Source organism: Gopherus flavomarginatus, chromosome 4 (assembly GCF_025201925.1).
Source record: "Gopherus flavomarginatus isolate rGopFla2 chromosome 4, rGopFla2.mat.asm, whole genome shotgun sequence".
Classification (NCBI taxonomy): domain Eukaryota; kingdom Metazoa; phylum Chordata; order Testudines; family Testudinidae; genus Gopherus; species Gopherus flavomarginatus.
This window is the reverse complement of record NC_066620.1, coordinates 97,270,151-97,292,154: the sequence shown is the minus strand read 5'-3', so window position 1 is coordinate 97,292,154 and position 22,004 is coordinate 97,270,151. Positions and strand designations below refer to the sequence as shown.

The following is a 22,004-nucleotide window of genomic DNA, read 5'->3' as shown; positions in this document are numbered from 1 at the left end:
CCACCAAATGCAGGGAGGAGGGATAGCTCAGTGGTTTGAGCATTGGCCTGCTAAACCCAGGGTTGTGAGTTCAATCCTTGAGGGAGCCATTTGGGGATTGGTCCTGCTTTGAGCAGCGGGTTGGACTAGATGATCTCCTGATGTCCCTTCCAACCCTAATAATCTATGATTCTATGACTGGCCAGCCAGCAGTTAGAAGCCTGTCGCCAGCAGGAGTGAGAGTACCCAGGTCAGAGCCCCCTTCAACACTTCTGGTTCCCTGCTGGGCAAGAAGCCCCCGTACCTTCTGCTCATGCTCCAAATAGTGGTTCCTGGTCTCAGTTCCTATGGTGTCTTGGCCAGTGCTACCATTTTGGCGACCTAGGCAATGGCCTAGGGCGCCAGAATTTCGCCGTCCCCCGCGGGTCTGGTGGACCTACCGCAGTCATGCTGGCGGACAGTCCGCTGCTGGAAAGGCTCCAGCAGACCTGCCGCAGTCATTTTGGCGGACGGTGCGCTGGTCTAAAGGCTCCGGCGGACCTGCCGCAGGCATGACTGCGGTAGGTCCGCCGGAGCCTTTAGACCAGCGGACCGCCCGCCAGCATCACTGTGGCAGCTCCGCCGAAGCCCTTCCAGCAGCCGACCGTCCGCCGGCATGACTGCGGTAGGTCCACCAGACCCGCAGGGGGCGGCGAAATGGCCGTCCGCCTAGGGCGTCAGAAACCCTAGCGCCGCTCCTGGTCTCAGCGAGGCCTGCCAGAGGCTGGTGTGGGGCAGGCCAGGGCTTCTAGTTAGCACCGCTGACAATCTCTCCATAGGTTGGCTGGACAGGATGCAGCAACAGAATTAGTCCAGCCCTGTGATTTTTCCAATATCCCTTGGGCATCTCTGCTTCTGCCTCCCCACTGTTGGAAAAATCACAGTATTGGGCTAATTTAACTATTTCCTTGCAGTCTGTGAAATCATTATTTACACAGGGCCTGAGTCGTCATACATTTATTTGTTAAAAGTTCCAGTGCATAAGTGTAGCATCTTGAAATATTTTTCGTAGTTTGTACTTAAACTGATTTTGTGCTACTGTGGTCTAGTGACAATGACAAATTCAGTTTAAACCAATTTTTAAAATATTTTTTATATTCAGTAGAGTCTTTAATGTTCCATAAAGTGAGTTTCTTGATGAGACCCACTTTTTAAAACTCTTTAGAATTTGAACACACCCTCTTTGTGCTGTAGATCAGACATTTTATTTACTAGAATATATATCCTGCTTCATTCTGTTACAGCTATATTGCTTTATACTCTGTGTAGTAATTCCTTCTGGTACATCCTTGCAACTGGTTTCCACCAATAGTCTTAGTGCTGAATTAGTGCAATACATGAGAGCTCCTGACTGTTGGAATTCAAGGAATTTAATAGGTTTTGTGAAGGTGGGGAGGTTGCTGAATCTCTTAATTTTCCTGTCATTGACACTTTGTAGGGGTCAAACAACTTTGGCAACATGCCCAAAAAGGTGTCACCATCCATTCTAAAAAATTGAATTATCATCAATGTGCTAAGAGTCTTGGTATGGAAATTAGGTGGTATGATAAAGAGAATGTTTCATGGTGATGGCCATCTTTAAGGTGTAGAATCATCAGAGCAATTTCATTTTTCCAGTGGCTTGGAAGTTCCAACAGTACTAAGTGCTGATTTGAATGCATCATTCTAGGCATGAACCATATGGGCAGCAGTATCCAGGGCAAGGACCTCCTTCAGGACAACCACCGTATGGAGGACATCAACCTGGAATGTATCCGCAGCAGCAGGTAAAAGAGGTGGAATCATTTATATTCATGACATTTATTTTGTAAACATCAACCCCCCAAAAATATACTTTATAATATGAAATTAAAACAAATTCTTAAAATGCATGTAGTTTTCGCACAGGTGAGCAACATAGTGTGGGCCAAATTTGGGGCCCATTTTAGCAGTGGATGTGTGAGAACAAGGCCATGTACTAGTTATGTTGAAGGGTGTAATTTAAAGTTGAGATTGTGTGGTGTGGAATCCATGACAGGTGAAAGCCCCAGGCACAGTAGCAGGCAGATCAAAACAATGCAATTCATAGGCTGATAATATTGCACCACCCAGCTTGCAGAGACAAACAGGAAAGCTGCTGACTGGAAGAGCAGAAAGCACTCCTGTCAGGCAGGCAACTGAAACCAAGGAAGTCTGGCAGAAAGAGAAAGACATAAGCCTCGTAGTTGCTAAGGCTGGCACAGAGTGTCACACAGATAATCCAAGACTGTCATAAAACGTGCATATGAGAGAATCATGTACTTTGAATGTATAGCAGATGATATAGTCCAATATATTACTGACATTGAAAAAAATATTTTAAACCTTCCAACATTTGAGCCTTTCTGTAATATATAAAATATACAGAATATGCAGGGAAATATGAGTACTGTTTCTAGACATAGGTTTTGTAAAATGTATTGGTAATATGTGTGCAAACCCTGGCCCCATTAAAGTCATTGGCAGAAATCCCATTGATTTCAATGGGGCCAGGATTTCACCGCTGTGTATGATAAAACAGTTGGTACTCACTCTGTAATTATGGCTGGTGCAAGGTTACTAGAATAAGACAGATTTTCAAACATGCCAGGATTCCCCAGAAATAAATTTATCTTCCTTAAATTTCACATACCACATCTCAGTGCGGGAAAGAGGTTTTCTAGGAAGTTCAGTAAAAATCAGAAGTGCAGCTCTAAAGTTGCAGGGTTTTGAAAATGTATCTAAAATTCACTTTGGGAATGTTACACTTCTCTTTTTTCTCTCATACTATCTCCTAAATGTCGTGGTCCAGAAACTCTACATTTGTTTTGTTGGTCTTGCTGAGGAGCAGCGTTTTTAGTAATTTGGGGTGATTTAGTGGAGAAATTAAAAGATCAATAACAAAAATAGCCTGTGATACCCCACACTACGGTATCAAGGGAATGAACTAACAAGGTTCTCATTAAAGACGGGAACACCCTAAACTTTGCAAAAATATATAGTCAAACTAACATTATTAAGAAAATATAAAATCTCATTTCCTATTCTAGGTATCCATTTCCAGTAATGTCTTAATAATGTATTATTTTGACCTTTTTTTATATTTTGTCACGTATTAGGGGACAAAGTTAAGGTTAGGCTGGTGGTATGATGTAGAGTTGGGTGGGAGTTAATGGCTGAATTACCATAATGGGACCCTCCTTTAGAGGTGTCATTGACATGCTGTCTTTTTGTCCTGCTATACCCCTTTTTACATCTATATCCTCCCTCTGAGTTATCTGACTGTCTGAGATCCCAATCCAGCAAACACATTCATGTTTAACTTTAATCATGTCAGAAGTCCCACTGAAGTGCAATTACTCGCATGTTTTAAATTAAGTATGTGCTCAAGTGTTGCAGGATCAGGATCTAAGGAGATTTATGCATAACCATTGAATTTGAAATTGTAGTTCAACTTAGACAATTTTTACATGATGCCTGTTTTTCTGTGTCTTGCATTAGAGTTCACGTCACAGACCCAGTATGTTATATAGATGTGTAAGACCTAAAGCTGGCCATGGACCCTTTGTTTCTGAAATAGCTTGACAGCTCAGTGGCAAATTAAAACATTCATGCAACTCAGTGGTTAGGATTTTACATGCCCCAATGTCAGAAAATGAGATTTAATGGTTCCCAGAGCAATTCTAACTGACCCATGTTGCATGCATATAGAATTTTATATGATGTTAACTTTAGTACATTAGTATACATTGTGCAATGTGACTGAGTTAAGGTTTCTGTGGGAGCTATAACTTTGTTTACCATAGGTCATATATTCAAAAAACTGCACATTTAATTCACATTTTTTGCCTCACGGCATTCAGTGTGGCTCGAACTGTGAAGCAAACTCCCCCAGGAACTAAAGACCATTACAAACCTCTCCACCTTCCACTCAAAGTGCAAGGTGCAGTTCTTCGCCCTGCCTTCTCTAACATAAATAAACACAGAGCAGCATGTACTTTTTAAAACAAAATATCAACCCCTGTCAAAACAAAACACTACATTGTGCCCAGAGTTCTCCCACTTCAGAGGGAGGATGAGAGACATAAAGAACCACACATGACAGATGTTAGTCATGTCACTTATCTGAACACCTTCCAGGAGCACATTACTATGGTCATGAGCACCATATAAGCACCTATCTAGAATAAAATAGAATGTTTGAATTTAACTGCTGGAATAATCAGACATGGAATGTGATTAGGGGATTCAGGGAGAGGGATTCATCTTCTTGGCAGGGATGTGTGGAGGTTTTGGAACACCAGACATAACTGAGATGGGTGTTTCTCCCACCAGCCTGCCTGTTTTATCTGACTTATACTCTGTTTCAAACTCCAGTGTCCTGGATACATACTTGCAGAAGCATCCTGCTTTGGGATGTCAGAAGACTTTCAAAACTTGTCCTCCAAGAAGACTAAGTCTGTGACAAATCTGAAACTTTAAAAAGACTTTTTTTTTGGTAGTTTGATCATAAAAAACGTGAAAAAATACCTTAGCTCGTAAAGATAATTTCTTTTTCATGCCTAGATGTGTCTTAAGTGAGCAATAGAATTTTATCAAACTTGCAAAAAATTCACCCCTGGATTGAGAGCTAACATGAGAAATTTTAGCCAGAGATAATTTTTTTTAAATATAAGTTTATAAGCACATCAAAGTAGGGTCCTAAAATGCAAGCTGGCTCAACCATAGCATTGCTAGCTTGACTCTATAAGCAGCATTCTGTGCAGTCCTATGAATTTTTGATTTTTAAAATGAGCTTTCTGCTAGTTCATATATGTTTTGTATGATAGGAAAAGAAACAAACCTTTTGGTCAAAAAATAATTATAAAATTACTATTTTACCACCTCCTGTGTAATGTGCTCATTCTGAAATGCTGCCGTTATATTAGTGTCATGGAATCTAAGGATGCCAGTAACTTTTTTTAATTACATATTAAATCTCACTCCTGACTGTCAATATGATTGAGCTTTTTTCTCCAAAACATTCTTTTTCAGAATTATAAGCGTCATATGGATGGCATGTATGGGCCTCCAGCAAAACGCCATGAAGGGGATATGTATAACATGCAGTATGGCAATCAGCAGCAAGAAATGTATAACCAGTATAGCAACACTTACTCTGGACCAGACAGGAGGCCTATCCAGGGACAGTATCCATATCCTTATAACAGGGAGAGGATGCAGGGCCCCGGACAAATCCAGCAGCATGGAATACCCCCGCAGATGATTGGTGGCCCCATGCAGTCATCATCCACCAGTGAAGGTCCTCAGCAGAACATGTGGCCAACACGGAATGATATGCCTTACCCTTACCAGAACAGGCAAGGCCCTGGAGGCCCTGCACAGGCCCCACCCTATCCAGGGATGAACCGCACTGATGATATGATGGTACCTGACCAGAGAATAAACCATGAGAGTCAGTGGCCTTCTCATGTCAACCAACGTCAGCCTTCTTACATGTCATCCTCAGCCTCCATGCAGCCTATCACTCGACCTCCTCAGTCGTCCTACCAGACACCACCCTCAATGCCAAACCACATCTCTAGGGCTCCAAGTCCAGCATCATTCCAGCGCTCTTTAGAGAACCGTATGTCTCCAAGCAAGTCTCCTTTCCTACCCTCTATGAAGATGCAGAAGGTTATACCCACAGTTCCAGTGTCACAAGTCACAGGACCTCCACCTCAGCCACCACCAATTAGGCGAGAAATTACTTTCCCTCCAGGCTCCGTAGAAGCATCGCAACCAGTCTTAAAACCAAGACGAAAGATTACCTCAAAAGATATTGGTGAGCATCAAACAAAGGTCTAAATACAGAAATAGTCATAAAGAATCTGGTTTCAATTTTGATTTTCTTTTTCCACTTTCAGTTTATGAGCTTGCTTGAAAGTTAACTCAGCTAAGTGTAAAGTGATTGTGTCTGTTAAAACATAATAGCACCAAAAAAATTGTACAGCATGGGTGGTCATCCCACAGGTCAAATACAGCTCAGCTAATGCTGCATGTGCATTCGCCCCTCAGCCACAGAAAACCCATCTCCACCAATAACACAAAGCCTTGCCATCAGAGTTGCAGGGGAAATTCTTATCCTGGCTGGATATAAGGCTTGCCATCAAAAAACAAAAGGCCATTTAATGAAGATGTGTGAATGTCAGTAAACAATGCAACACTGTGCTTTCATATACTTTCTGTGCCACAAGAACAAGTTGTACTGACCATTCCATAGGTGCTGTAGGGAAGCAGCTAACACGTGGAATTTGAAAGCCTAAACTGCCTTAATACAAAGAGACCTATGGAGGCTACAGGGCTCAACATTCCATGCTCCTTTTGTTCCCAGCCGCTGATGTCCATGAAGGTATCTCCTAGGTATCACATAGGAATGTGCTGTTAGAGATGATATTTTGGGGCAAGGTGGAAACATGTTAGTGTGAAATCATACTGGTAAGATTCAAGAAGCCATTCTGACTTGGCATGCTGTGTAATCATCTGTCCAGTGCAGGGATGTTAGTGTAACATCTTCCGTGACTTGAGTCATGCACTGTATATTTATCACAGTTGGGACTTCTTTAACATTTGGATAGACCCAGGTTGCATCTCATAGATGAGCATGGAAAATATTCTTAAAAATCACTCAATCTTACGAAAGATGTTTTTAAATTAAAGAATTATTTTAATCTTTCTGGGGGAGATTGTTTTATAGCATCAACTATGATTTAGTGTTCATTCCCATAATATTTACTCTTGTACAATTGAGAGTTTATTATTTTTTTCCACATTATTCCCAAATATTTTCCTATTTTGACTGAACCCATTACTACATTTCACTCGTTCAAGTTCCCACTTCTGTTCATGTCCTTTCTGTTCCATTCTGTCCTTTCCTCTGCCCCATACTGATGGTAGATGATGTATGTGAGGCCCTCTTAGTTGCAGCTTCCATCATATCAGTCTCCTCAGCCAAGTTCCTGAGTTACCAGCATAGCAGTCACTGAGACACCTGGCTGTTTTCACTGCTTTTGAATACTTTACTGTATGATCTCTTCAGTGTGCTATACCAATTAAATTCATCTCAGTGTGATAAAGATACACACAGCATTCCTTCCAGCTGCTACCCCAACACAGTCGTAAAGGGCAGAAACAAAATGATCATTGGACTCTTTGTTTTATTTAACTTGTTTCATAGATTTTTTCGACTTCTCAAACATTAGTAAAAGTATCTCACCACGAGGAAAGGCAAGAAAAACTGCCAGTTTCAAACACTAGAAACAAGGCTCATATCTGTTCTGCCAGAAAGGCAGAAGAAGAACTGGACCACATGGTGGAAGCAGTGATGCTCAGTGCCATAATTTAGGGTACGTCCACACTACTCGCCAGATTGGCGGGTAGCGGTCGATCTATCGGGGATCAATTTATCATGTCTCATCTAGACGCAATAAATCGATCCCCGAAGGCGCTCCCTGTCAACTCCGGAACTCCACCAGGGCGAGATGCAGAAGCAGAGTCAACAAGGGAGCTGTAGCTGAAGTTGCATATCTTAGATCAATACCCCCTTCTTCCCCCTAGTGTAGACCAGGCCTTAGAACCTGAGCACACCCTGTTTAGCAGACCACCTCATTTGTATTCTCTAAAGTCAGCATCTCAGAAGTCTCTCTTGAAAGTCCACCAGCTCTCCTCTAGAAAGCACTGCTTCTAATATTTTTTTCTTCTCTCATTCTCCAGTAACTCCTGAGGCCTGGCGAGTGATGATGTCTCTTAAATCTGGCCTTTTGGCTGAAAGTACCTGGGCTCTAGACACTATTAATATTCTTCTGTATGATGACAGCACTGTTGCTACTTTCAACCTTTCACAGGTAGGTGAGATGGCACTTTACCTCTCAACCTGATAAAGTCAAAAATCCGAATTGAGGGACACAGGAAAATGATTGAGTGAGTCCATTAAAATTAATTATCATTAGATTAAATTAAAAATGTAAATTAAAATATTCTGTATCCTCAATTTTGCTGATTGAACATCAATGAACTACAAGAGGAACCCAGGCTAGTGTGAGATTGGGGTATATTATAAGCTTAAAATGAGGAGTATCCCTTGTGAAAATGGACAGTTGAGGGATAGGAGCATCTCAGCATTGGGAGAAGGCAATGTCCATGAATACATACTCATTAATGTGACGTATGGGCAATCCAGGGAAACCACAATAGATCAGTGGTGTGGCAAAGTGGGTGTTGCAGAAAAGGGAGGTATTACAAAACTGCATGACACTGATTTGAGGTATTCTTCGGATCAAGTACACTAAAAACACACATTGGTTGTTAGCACCAGGCATATCAGGATACTGTTTGGTTTTTTTTAACACTGGAAATGGTTTAAAAAAATGAGGAATTACATTTTCCCAAAAGGTGTCAGATCGATAATGCTGCTAAAACCAAAATCCATTACTTTTCTACAAGCCATGTATAACACAAGAACTAACGGTATAAGCTTCTCCTATACTACCTTCCAGTGTTTCTCAGCCCTGTTCTAGATATCAAGTTAGCAAATACTATGATGATGAGTATGGTATAAGAACCTATGCTATGTAGAATAGAGTTTATTTAGTTTCTATTAAATTTAGTTTCTATGACCCATTTAATCCTTGGCTTTTTTGCTGCGGTTCTGTGCCAATTAGTGGCAATTTTTAATATAGTCTATTAGAGTTGGGTCTAAAACCTCCAATTTATTTCACACAAAACACTGTACAGCCATTAGTTAGTTATGATTTTTTGGGTATTATTGTCTTGGGCTTGATTTGAACTGCTGATCAAGATTCCCTATGATGTTTGGAAATTTCTGTAGTTATTAAATGTAGATTTTTATTTGGGGTGGGGTTTTTTTTAAATAGTTGAGGGTTTGGAAGTCTTAAGAGAACCATGGAATATGAATGTATTTGTCCACCCAATAAAATAAAACTATTGTAGAAAAACAGAAATTGGATGTAAGATGGGACATCCAGAGAAAAGTATATATTTTCACTGAATAGTTATTATCAGGGATCCTTGTTTTCCGTGATAGAAAAAAACATTCTCCAATAAAAAAACATAAAAATCTGTGCTTTTCCACGATTAAAGTTAAACGCTGAACTTTAGTTTCCCAAGCCATATATGTGATATATATGATATATATATGTATCAGTTGAACACAATGCTTTATTGATATATTTACAGTTAAGTAAATTTGAAGCCTACTAGTTCCATCAATCATTATAATAAAATTAATAGAATTGCAATTTGTATGGGGGGGGAGGGATTTAATGCACAAAAATACTGGAATAATCCAGTCACAGTGCATTGTTTCTTTACTGTTGTCGATGGCTCCACTGTTTGAGCCTCTTGTTTTCCTTTCCTTTCCATTCTTGTCATAAACATTTATGTTTAGCACTTTCCATGTGTTCTACAATTTGAATGTAATCTACAGCCTTGCTGCATACAGTACAGAACAACACATTATCATCAACATGAAATTTGTCCTTGCCAAACTCAGAGACATGGTCTTTAGAGGTGATTTTTAAAGTTTTCGGCATCTTTTCATAACTTAAATTACATCTGAAGGCTGAAATGAAGTATGAGCTGCAATAAAACATGAACCTCTATACAACATTGAGTAACCTGAATACATCGGAAGCAGTTTATTGGAGTATGTTAATTTTAAGCATATTCAGAAATCAAAAACAAGAGAGGGAGGCTGCGTGCATTGAATAAGTGACACTGGTATTTCAGTAAAATTTAGTCAGTAGTTAATACATGTTTTTATTTTTTCACAAAATGTAAAAACTAAAGATTCTCTGTAAAAATGCAAATTCCATGTTTTTCCGTGGCAAATGGATTTTTAGGATCCCTGATTATTATTGCATAGTTAATAAGAACAATTAATAGGCAGATGTTTGGGACTGAATGTAGTAACAGTAATTCATCTTTGACATAAAGCCACTGAGGGTGAACCAGCACCAGGAATCCAAATGTTGCCCTCCAGTAGTGCAATAATTACACATTAATGCAGGTTTAAACATAAATGAAAACCACTTTTGAGGGTATCTTACAGCATAGAGAACTGTCTGCCAGTAACAGCTTTCAAATATGCATGGACATAATGAAAACTATTCTGCTATATACATCTTACAGGGAGAGGAATATCAGCTCCTAGAATCAGCATTGCCAGAGTCCCATGTATTAGCAGGTTGGTTTAGAGACAGTCCTTAATGTATGTAGATCGTCTCAGCTCCTGTGAAGTCAGAGGAGCTATTACAGTTTACACCAATTCAGGAGTAGACAGAAGGGAAGAAGAATTTCCCTTAGTAAATGTTTGTCATCCAAGGCTTGGCTGTCAGTAGTTCGTAGGATGTGTGAAAACGTTCATAGAAATACGTATGCAGTGTTCTAGCCAGGTTGGTCCCAGGATATTACAGAAGCAAGGTGGGTGAGATAATATCTTTTATTGGACCAACTTCTGTTGATGAGAGAGACAAGCTTTCAAGCTTAAACAGAGCTCTTCTTCAGGTCTGGAAACTAACTCAGAGTGTCACTGCTAAATACAAGGTAGAACAGATTGTTTAGCACACATAGTTAACACATATTGGAATATGCTCATTGCAACTAACAAATTCCATGCAGTCTAAAATGTTCATCTGATTTTTTGACTTGTGTTTTATTTTTTCTCTCTCCAGTTATCTGGATTTCTTGAGCTTTTGGTAGAATATTTTAGAAAATGCCTGATTGACATTTTTGGAATCCTTATGGAATATGAAGTGGGAGATCCAGGTCACAAAGCACTTGATCACAATGCAGTCAAGAAGGATGACACCCAGTCCTTGGCAGTGGATACTGGAAAAGAGGAGGAAAATGATGAATGTATTGACTACTTTGATGAAGAAGAGGAGGATGAAGAGGAGGAGGAGGAAGATGACATTGAAAAAATAGAAGGAGAAGAAAAGAGCACTGTTTTTGCCACTCCCAGTGCCATTGCTGATCCAAGTGAGAGGCCAAAACAAGCCAGTAAATTTGACAAGCTGCCAATAAAGATTGTAAAGAAAAATAATCTATTTGTTGTTGACAGATCAGACAAACTGGGGCGTGTTCAGGAATTCAACAGTGGGCTTCTCCACTGGCAGCTTGGTGGGGGTGATACTACTGAACACATCCAGACTCACTTTGAGAGCAAGATGGAGATTCCTCCACGAAGGAGGGCCCCTCCGCCCCTGAACTCTCCAAGCAAAAAGAAGGATCTGGAGGGGAAAGGTGAACCTGAAGAACAACAGGAAAAAAGTATAACAGCTACCATTGATGATGTCCTGTCAGCTCGACCAGGAGCATTGTCCGAAGACTCAAACCCTGGTTCCCAGACAGAGAGCAGTAAATTTCCCTTTGGGATCCATCAAGCCAAAAGCCACCGGAATATTAAACTGCTAGAAGATGAGCCAAGGAGCCGGGATGAGACTCCTCTATGCACCATAACTCATTGGCAAGACTCCTTGGCTAAACGCTGCATCTGTGTGTCAAATATTGTCCGCAGCTTGTCTTTTGTGCCTGGCAATGACACCGAAATGTCCAAACATCCAGGCTTGGTGCTGATCCTGGGAAAGTTGATCCTCCTTCACCATGAGCATCCGGAAAGAAAGCGAGCGCCACAGACATATGAGAAAGAGGAAGAGGAGGACAAAGGGGTGGCCTGCAGCAAGGATGAGTGGTGGTGGGACTGCCTCGAGGTCTTGAGGGATAATACATTGGTCACATTAGCCAACATTTCTGGGCAGCTAGACTTGTCTGCTTATACAGAAAGCATCTGTTTGCCAATTTTGGATGGCTTGCTGCACTGGATGGTGTGCCCATCTGCAGAGGCACAGGATCCTTTTCCAACCGTGGGGCCCAACTCAGTCCTATCGCCTCAAAGACTTGTGCTGGAGACCCTGTGTAAGCTCAGTATCCAGGACAATAATGTGGACCTTATCTTGGCCACTCCCCCATTCAGTCGTCAGGAGAAACTCTACGCTACTTTAGTTAGGTACGTTGGGGACCGCAAAAACCCAGTCTGCCGAGAAATGTCCATGGCTCTCTTATCGAACCTTGCCCAGGGGGACATGTTAGCAGCAAGGGCAATAGCTGTGCAGAAGGGAAGCATTGGAAATTTGATAAGTTTCTTGGAAGATGGGGTCACTATGGCCCAGTACCAACAGAGCCAGCATAACCTCATGCACATGCAGCCTCCACCTCTGGAGCCACCTAGCGTAGACATGATGTGCAGGGCAGCCAAGGCTTTGCTAGCCATGGCTAGAGTGGACGAGAACCGCTCAGAGTTCCTTTTGCATGAGGGTCGTTTGCTGGATATCTCAATATCTTCTGTCCTGAACTCTCTGGTTGCATCTGTCATCTGTGATGTACTTTTTCAGATTGGGCAGTTATGACATAAGTGAGAAGCCAAGCATGTGTGAGTGGAGATTAGAGGGTCACATATAACTGGCTGTTTTCTGTTCTTGTTTATTCAGCGTAGGAAGAAAGAAAAAAAAGAATCTTTGCTCCTCTGCCCCATTCACTATTTACCAATTGGGAATTAAAGAAATTATTAATTTGAACAGTTATGAAATTAATATTTGCTGTCTATGTGTATAAGTACATCTTTTTATTTTATTTTTTTTAACCAAAGTTGCTGTCTAGTACATTCAAAGGTCACACTTTTTTTTCCATAGATTATCCTTTTCAATGTTCTTTTCCATGTTTGTATTACATATTTTTTGGGAAGCGAACTAGTGACTTTAAAAAAAATTGTGGCAAACCATTGTATGATGGGGGGAAAGAAATCTCACCACTTTGAAATGAAAAGGTGAAAAAAAACCCAACATACCAAGTTCCTGTGTGTTTTATTTTTTCAAAAAAAGGAAAAATAAAAATAACCTGTACACCATCACCCAAAGCTCTGTGCAATAGAAAATTCTAGTGATGTAGGTGTAGGGGATCAACGAGGATGTCAGTCAGTAGTCAAAATACAAAATGATATTGGTTTCTCCTCTGGAGAAATGGTTACATTAGGCTAGGAGCAAAACAAAAAAATGTTTTTAAAGTTTAAAAGATTTGAAACACAAACCTGATGACGATAAATATAAATTGCTTCCTCACCAGAACTGTTTTGTCTGTATCTGTTGTTTGACCTTCCACAATGACAGTTCTTCACAATTCCTTTAATCATTTTTTAAAATATTTTTTTTATTGCTTAAGGGCCGTGATGTATATAGAAGTTGTACATTAAACATGCCCTCATCTTTTTTTTTTTTAAGTACAAAGTTTTTAGTTTCTTTTCCATGAGGTGATAACTCCAAAGTGACAGTAGAATTTTTTTTCCCTTTCATTTGGGCTATATCTCCAAAAAAAACCGAGGGTAATGTACAAGTTTCTGTATGTATAAAGTCATGCTCTATTTCGGGAGAGCAGCCGATCACAATTTGCTTTATAAATCAAGGTGTGAAAATGGTTACGTATGGATTGATTTAAGAAAATGGTTACCAGTCTATAGACAAAAAAATATACAGAAAAAAAGGAAGAAACACAACTTCAAAGATTTTTCAGTGATGAGAATCCGCATTTGTATTTCAAGATAATGTAGTTTAAAAAGGAAAAAAAACTTGATGTAAATTCCTCCTTTTCCTCTGGCTTAATGAATATCATTTATTCAGTATAAAATCTTTATATGTTCCACATGTTAAGAATAAATGTACATTAAATCTTGTTAAGCACTGTGATGGGTGTTCTTGAATAATGTTCTAGTTTCAATGTGGTGTATCAAAAAACAAACCTGTTACAAGAAACTGCGATAATAGTTATTCTGTGCCCCTCCCTTATGATTATGACTTAAAAAATATTAATCTTTAATATTAATCAAGTGATGCAGTAATTTACTCTCCTTTTGGAAGACTCTTTTCTGAGATCACAGAGAATAGATACCAGTTATTACTTATAAAAGATTATCTTAAAAGGAGAAGATGTGATTAGCTGGTGATAGTGCTGACTCAGCAGGTATCCACTCCACTTGCTACAGTCAGGGATCATAAAGAGAATATTAGAAAAAGTGACACACAAGATTTTTGTTGAAGACCGAACAAACTTGAAGAAATGGATCTGTACTAACTACCTGTAATTCTCTCTTCTGGGTAAAGGCACAATGCACCCAAGTGATATGGACATTCAAAATAAACGCACACATGGTCCTTGATATTGTATGTACTATTGCATGCTTGCAACACTAATGGCATCTCACTTTAAGAGGCGCTTAGCTCCTGGAACTCCCATTGAAGTGGATCAGGCTTTAATACAGCACATCCATTCTTATAACTGGTGGGAGATGGCCATTTAAATTTCAGGATTTATCTGGTTTCAGCTACATCGACTCTCTCGTGTCCACCACTCACCTGGTGATCAGCTGGTTGCTGAATATTGTTTATATTATTCATTGTTGAATATTCAGACAGAATATTTTTGCTGTTTCATCTTAGAACATTGACTTTGTTAGTGTGATCATAGAAAGCTAATAATCAGTTTATCTGGAATTGCTGCATAATTACAATGTTAGTGTCCTCCTCCTTTCTTCAATCACAGTACAGAGTTACTTGAGCATTACTACTCCCATAGGCATACTGCTTATCTTCATATAGCTCACTCTAATACATTAATATATTGCAGCAAGTTTCATAGACACATAAAGTATATACAATTATAATCCAAGTTTGAAACGTGACTCCATAGTGTCACGAAAAGTAATTTTTCTTTTAGTTTTTTTATACAATAATCTATCGACTCCCACATCACCTACTGTAACAATCTCTTTTTCTCTTGCATAACAATGCGTTCAGACATATATGTTGAATTATAACCCATTTGTAACTCTTCATGACACAAAGAGGCATACAACCTAAAATCAGGGCAAGGAGAAGCAGTATCCAATACTATTCTTAGTTGCTCGCACTGTTTTAGGGAGCGATACTATCCACTATATGGATGCAGGCTGTTATCTAAACCCAAAATTGATCTGTAATCAGTCCTTTCCTGTCCTTTTTCCTGTGTCTATTGGCTAGTCAAAGAAGGAAACAAAAAACATACTGGGGCCTTTTTTGCTCTAGCCTTTTTTCCCAAATCCCCCATCATTGCTACCACTACAGGAGCTGGACCAGTGCTAAACGCTGAATAGGACATCAGCAATATTTTAACAAGTGTCATTCAGATCTGCTTGTGGCAGCGTTAGACAATATTGTGGTAAAAGCATTGGCAGCCACATGATCCCTATCTACAATAGAACTACTACCAGTTCAGTTGTGTCAGTGGTAGAAATAGTGGGAAATTGGGGAAGGTGGTTATTATAGAGACAGCATGAGTTTGGTAGATTTGCAGTTAAGGTAATAGCAGATCTAATTCATTAGATAATGTTGCAATACTAGTGAAAGTTTTTCTAATAGTTTTTCTCCTCTTTTAATTTGATACATCGTTTGCACCTTTCCAACCAATGGTATCCAAGTGAAGCCTTTGGAGAAGATTTTATATCAGAGTTGCAAATTTCAGGGTCTTTCTAATTGGCTTGTGAACGACTCTGAGCTGCTTGTGGCATTTGTTCCTGTAAGATTTTTTTTTAAGGATTAAATACCAGAGAGTAACAAAAATGTGTAGCATTCACTGCTTTTCCAGCAGCATGAGCATAAATGCTGTGCAAAAGGCTGAGAAGAGTCACAATGTTTGAAATCTTACTGTAAGAGAAAAATGTTATGTAAGATAAGGTGGCTAAGTGTTATTTTTAAAGCAGTAATGGTTAAATAGAAATAGCTGGGTGTTACTTACTGATAAACCACCTGTAGCAACTAATTTTATATGGATTAAAAAGTTAGTTACCATATATGTGGAGTCATTGGAATTTTATTGACCAATGTGCACCATAACTATTTTAGGAGCCAAGATCTGACTATCCCTTTCAACGGAAACAAGTATTGTTCCTTTTAGTTTCTATCCCCTGTTTCCCTGTTGGGAAGCAAGGAGGCAAAAGGAACCTATCCACTTCCTCCTCCTCATTTTGATGCTGGAAGCAAAGGACTCCATGTTTTATTCCACCACTGCTTGTGTATTTTCTTTGTCCTTTGAGTGCCCAGAGCCTGGGGAAGAACACAGAAAAGAGTTACCTGTGGAAAAATAGCAACAAATAAAAAACACAATGATCTTGATTCTCATTTATACTAAGACCCTAGTTTGACATTCTGGCAGTGCAATGCATTCTTCTATTGCCAGAGGGGTGTAAAGATGCCGTAAATTAAATAAGAATCAGATGCACTCATGGCTTTTGACACACCTCCACCCCAAGTCAAGGCCCTGTCTACCTTAGAACCACAAAAATGTTTATCCCATTCTGTTTACAGCATGGCTATTTCATTCAAAAGCTGGTGTTAATATTGTTTAGCAGAAGCCAGACATTCCTCTCTGCCTATCTGTTGCTGTCTATCCTTACAAAGGGAAGATTCAGAAGTATTCTACAGCAGTCATCCAAAACATCACAGTCACACTATTTTGTATGCTGCTTTACTACAGAATGCAGCAGTGTTTTATATTATTGTAAACAGGGACAGGTCCTCAGAAGATTCTGAAGAGATGATTCTTCACCTCTGAACCATTCCTCTCAGCTCTTGCAGTGAAGTGGAATTATGAAGCCCAAGAAGATGGTTCCACAACAGTTGCATCCCTACATTTTCCTCAGGGTGCCTTGTGAAGTTTCTGTTTCCCCTATTGCTCTTTGCTCAGCAGCTTTTTCTCTTGACGGAAGCCACCGAATCAGCTGCTTCTGTATTCTCTGCTTAACAGAGGGTGCTGCGGATGCACTGCTCAGTTGTCGTGTGTACTATCAAGAACTCTGTTCCTTGTCCCATTTCTGATAGAATTAGTGTTCCATTCAATCCTGCAGGTTGTGGCTGTCATCTTCTATGGTAATTTCTCTCAAGTTGATAGCCTCTGATTTATCACAGCTAACCTTGGGTACAGCCATCCCTCAGATGCTCTGCTATGGCAATTCCAGTGGACCCTGTGCCTCTGGTTATTAAAGTGCAGTCCTACTCTGAAAAGAACTGACTCTGCAAAGATAACATTGTGAATTCCAGGGGGATTGACTCTCAAGGATTCCAACTGAAATATGCTTTGTTTACAGGTAAAGAGAATGGGGGTGTTTTTACTAACTGCCAGTTGTGCAAACTTACTCTGAGCTCTGGGTCAAGCTAATGTCTTCCCACCTCATATACAGTAATAGAATTACTCAGCTTAGCACTCTAGGTTTTTTGTAAGGGCCTTCAGGGATATACATGCAGCAGCACAGTCAGCCATATGTTACATGTGCCATGGCATGCAGCTGGATGTGCATGGAAGCAACAAACAGGCGTTGCTGTCACTACCTGCTGGCACTGATCAGGATCTGCTGCTGCCGAAAGCAAAAATCTGCACTGTGTACCCAACTTAGAGATTTTCAAGGCCCAGCTTGACAATGCCCTGGCTGGGATGATTTAATTGGTGTTGGTCCTGCTTTGAGCAGGGGGTTGGACTAGATGACCTCCTGTGGTCTCTTCCAGGCCTAATCATCCATGATTCTATACTGTGCTCCACTTGTTCTTAGAAAGCCAAGCAGAACTAACAGTGCATGCCTATGTGCTCTCATGCTCTTCTAGACCAGTATTGCTGGAGCTGCCAGTAGGCAGAATAGAACTGGTGTCCCCTTCTCGCTGGCTGAGGGCAGCAAGGGTTGAGTTGGTTTTTACAGAATCTCTTCCCTCTTCATAAGGGAGGAGTTTCAAGTAAAGAGAAACCTGGGGAAGAGAAGGGGGGAGAAAATGTTGGGGGGAATGATCTGTGGGAAAGAGATAGGAAGCACTCGGGAGATCCAAGGGAAAGAAAGAATAGGCAGCTGAAAGATACAGGTATCCGGGGAAAGAAGAGACAAAAGAGACAGAAGAGGTGAGAGGAAAGGAAAAACAGAGTTCAAGGCCTCTTTCACCACTGCATTGTTCTCGTGAAAAGAATAGTTATGCTGGCATAAAACTGGGGAAACCTGGCACTGCATCAGTTCTTGATGGGAAGGAAAGTAGATGTGAGATAAAGAAAAGGCACCACTTTCAGACTGCTAAATTTAATTTTTATTGAATTATTCACATTCCTAATCTTTTCTCTTGAATCCTGGCTGGAGAAGGCAGGGGAAAGGGCATTAATACTGATTTCATTGCTAACTCCGTCCATGTTTCTTAATTTGTATAACAATGTCCAAAAATGGTTTGAATACAGGAATTTCTTTTTTTTCCCCCATAGTTCATGCATGGTGATAAGATGAGTTTTGTTGCTATGTTCTTGCATACCATTAGGGGCATATTAGCAAAATCTGACCTCCCTTTTTGTGTCTATACATAACTGGGAGCATCGTAGGCTAGATGTCTTAGCCTGAGACATTTATTGGGTGTCCAGTCTAGGAACCTACCTACATGAATGACCTAAATTGTGCTTGTAATTATTTGTGCTCAGAAATTTATGGGTGCAAAGAAGTGAGGCCTTTTATGGGTAGAGTGAAGCTCAAGCCCATAATAGTTATTTTTTAATCTTGCCGATGCAGAAACTGTAGCAATAGAATTCTAGTTTTAAAGTATTGCCAAACTAACATTAAAACAAGACACAAGGGCTGGCTCCTCAGCTGGAGGAAATCAGGGACATGCCATTGACTTTAATAGGGCTACACTATCTTGCCCTCCATTTGTTAATTTATTCAAACCACTGTTAGTTTGTACATATCACATTTCCATTGTGGAATCCAATGATTAAAGAACAGTCTTTAAATTAAACAGGTGGTGGGGTGGAATTGCCTTCTGCTGGCACGATGATACCCCTCCACACTTTCTCTCCCTTTCTGCAAATGGCTAAGCCATCAGGGGTCATGTTTATCTTGGTCCATAAAGAGAATCCTGAGGAGCAAATGGTTTTACTTTTGGTATGCAACAGAATGCAACAAAAGGCAAGTATTAAAAAACCAATCACTCAATCTCAGGGAGGATTTATCTAACATGAGATTTTCAATCCTAGTAGACTAATGCTAGACAAAAGCGAGAGATACCTTATGGTGTGTCTGTACTAGTAAATGTTGTTTGTCATCTCTGTGTATAATAAGGAAGACAATGGAAAGCAAACACCTGTTATAAACGTGCTGGTGTTTTGCAGTCAGATTATAAACCAAGACCATAAACTCAATTGTTAAACCAACATTGCTCAACAGGAAGGGAAACAGAAAGAATGTTACATTGGTTCTATTGCATGATTTATAAGTCAGATACGTTGTGAGGGCGAGGAACAGTTTGTTGTCTGAAGTACTTTGATATGTAACATAAAGCAACTATACCAAGTGAAACACAGTATATGGAAACCATCAAGGTAATATAATTGAATCTCTACCAACAGAACTGGTGCTGAGCACTTTACGGGTCTACACTATGGAAGACAGAATCTGCCTTTTAACATTTACTGGCAAATGTTTTATTGCTGCCATCCAGCAGCAACCTTCTTAAAAATTTCCTCTGCTGCATCATGGTGCATGCACTGTATCTGATGGTATGCTTTATGTAAATCCTAGCAAATACTTTTCCACTACAAACTATGAAGAGAGCTTTTCTCTTGTGGAGATCTTGAAATGTTCTGTCACAAGGGTGATCTTGTCATAAAAATACAGGATTTGCAGTAAAGACTCCTGGGTTCTGTTTCCAACTTCTGCCACCAGTATCATGTGGCATGTCACTTTACCTTGTTTCTTGATTTGTAAAGTGGGGATAGTAACTTCCCGCCTCAATGCCTTAATTAATTAATGTTTGTAAAGTACTTTGATAATCTCAGATTAAAGGCAACATAGTGTGAATCTAAAAGCTATTCTAAAACAGCAAGAAAATCTTTGGCTCAACAGCTCAATTTCAGCATGGTCTTTTGGGTCATAATCTGTATCGTGTGGCCCCTACATTATGCAGTTTTAATTGTTTCTGTTCAACAGCTGCATCAAAATCTGATTGGTTAATTACCAGAGATCCGTTTTGAAATATGTGGCCGACTGTTTTAGTCCAAATCCTTAAAAAGCAAAAAACTCTCTTTCTGTAGTTTTGATCCTGATGTATGACTTTAAAGTAAACAGCCTCATCTCATGTTCAGCCTCAGTTTTGCATACAATTTAGCATCTTTTACTAACATATTAGCCCACTTTGTAATATACTATCGAAAGAGGAAAGCAGCTTCTCTTGTTTTTTGTAATGCTTGCTTTTCAAAGCTTTTGACGTTGTCTCTCTCTCGCTCAGAGTATTAGGGCCAAATGCAGAGTCCTGACATTTCAAATGTCTCAGAAACCTGGATAGCTATTGATCTTTTATTGTACAGTAGGCTTCATATACTATATCAGATGTTAGTGCTAGTCCTTGTCAGATATACTTAACCTATAGAGAAAAGTGACCAAAACTGCAATGCATCTGCCAGTGCCAACAGGATGGGTTTACTCTGAGCCCCCTGTTACGGGTAGATAGGAAAGAGAAAGAAAGGATGAACTTGTTACTCTTGGTCAGCATGACTAACCAGCCTTCCCAGTTGCCATCTATTCCCTCTGTAGTTTTTCTTTTATTAGGTCTTTTGAGTAAAAAGTGTTTTCTTTAAATATCAGTAAGTCTATCAGTTTAAAAGCACTCAGATGCATGACCAGCATACCCTGAGGCCAATAACATTAACACCAAATGTCAACTCAAACACAGCACATTCTGCTTATCAAGTAGTTCAACATACTTACCAGTATAGCTTATTTCTATCAGCCACCATGCACTTGTCTTGCTTAATAAGCAAAACCAAATAGCCAGTACTTGGACAAGTAGACCAGCAACTCAGAAAAGTAAATATGAGATACAGTGCAAAATGTATGTATTCCTATATATAATATCTATACAAAAAGAACAAGAGTACTTGTGGCACCTTAGAGACTAACAGGTGCCACAAGTACTCTACAACTTTTTGCGGATACAGACTAACACGGCTGCTACTCTGAAAAATATCTATACAGAGATTAAACATGTATAAATATAGAAAATATTTTAAAGAGAAGGAGAATCTAATCCCGAATGCAGTTTGAACCATTGTGTTCGTCTTTATAAGTCTGCTTAATAGCGTACAGTGTATTATGCATTATACACAGGCCAGCCCTCTCAGCTTTTGTTGTTACACTGACTTCAGTGAAGCTACAGTAATACACACCAGTTTTTCAAGAGATACGGGTCAGATTCTCAGCTGGTGTAAATTGCTATAGCTTTTGTGAATTCAACGGAGCTATGCAGATTTATACCAGGTGAGGAGGTGACTGCGTGTGTGTGTCAGATTCCGTACTTGTTCCAGGTTTATGCTGGTGTAACTCTACATATGTCAGTGGATTTACTCCTGATTTACACAAGTATAACTCAGATCAAAATTGTTCACATTCAAAAATTTTCCACTTGACTTTGTCGTTTTGCACTAATGACTTGTGCCTCCATTTTGATACTGATGTTTGACATGCAGTGGTGTAAAACCTGAAATAAGTCTCCAGTTGTGTACATTTCCCTGCCATTCTGTATTTAGACACCCACGTAGTGCACTTTGGTCCAATCTCATCCCTGAGATATGTGTTGATGTAGTGATCAACCCTCCAACAGGAGGGAGTATGTGTCTAGCCCTGCCTAGCTGACACCTGGGCTACCTTTGCTTTATATAAGGAAGGACAGTGCCAATCTGTTCAACTCCTGTTCCTTGGTTGGAGGAGATAACAGTCTGAGGTGATGTTTTGCATTCATAGGAAAGGATAGCAAGCAAGCACAGCAATGAACAAAATTACTGGTAAGTATTTGTCCCTGGCCAAATATCCATAAAAGCTAAGCAAGGTCCTGGAGCCT

At 39.9% G+C, this 22,004-nt stretch overlaps 1 protein-coding gene across 14 annotated transcripts in view; it reads left to right on the top strand.

The window, feature by feature from the left end:
• Window positions 1-13,808, top strand: part of ARID1B (AT-rich interaction domain 1B) — a 437,302-nt gene extending 423,494 nt beyond the window's left edge. For all 14 annotated transcript variants that reach the window (XM_050949391.1, XM_050949388.1, XM_050949394.1 and 11 more), the window contains 4 exons: window positions 1,688-1,784; window positions 5,050-5,839; window positions 7,768-7,898; window positions 10,746-13,808. In XM_050949391.1, coding sequence (XP_050805348.1) covers window positions 1,688-1,784; window positions 5,050-5,839; window positions 7,768-7,898; window positions 10,746-12,479 — 2,752 coding nt within the window. In that variant the 3' untranslated portion in view covers window positions 12,480-13,808. The remainder of the gene's footprint in view (window positions 1-1,687; window positions 1,785-5,049; window positions 5,840-7,767; window positions 7,899-10,745) is intronic.
• The last annotated feature ends 8,196 nt before the right edge of the window (window positions 13,809-22,004 follow it).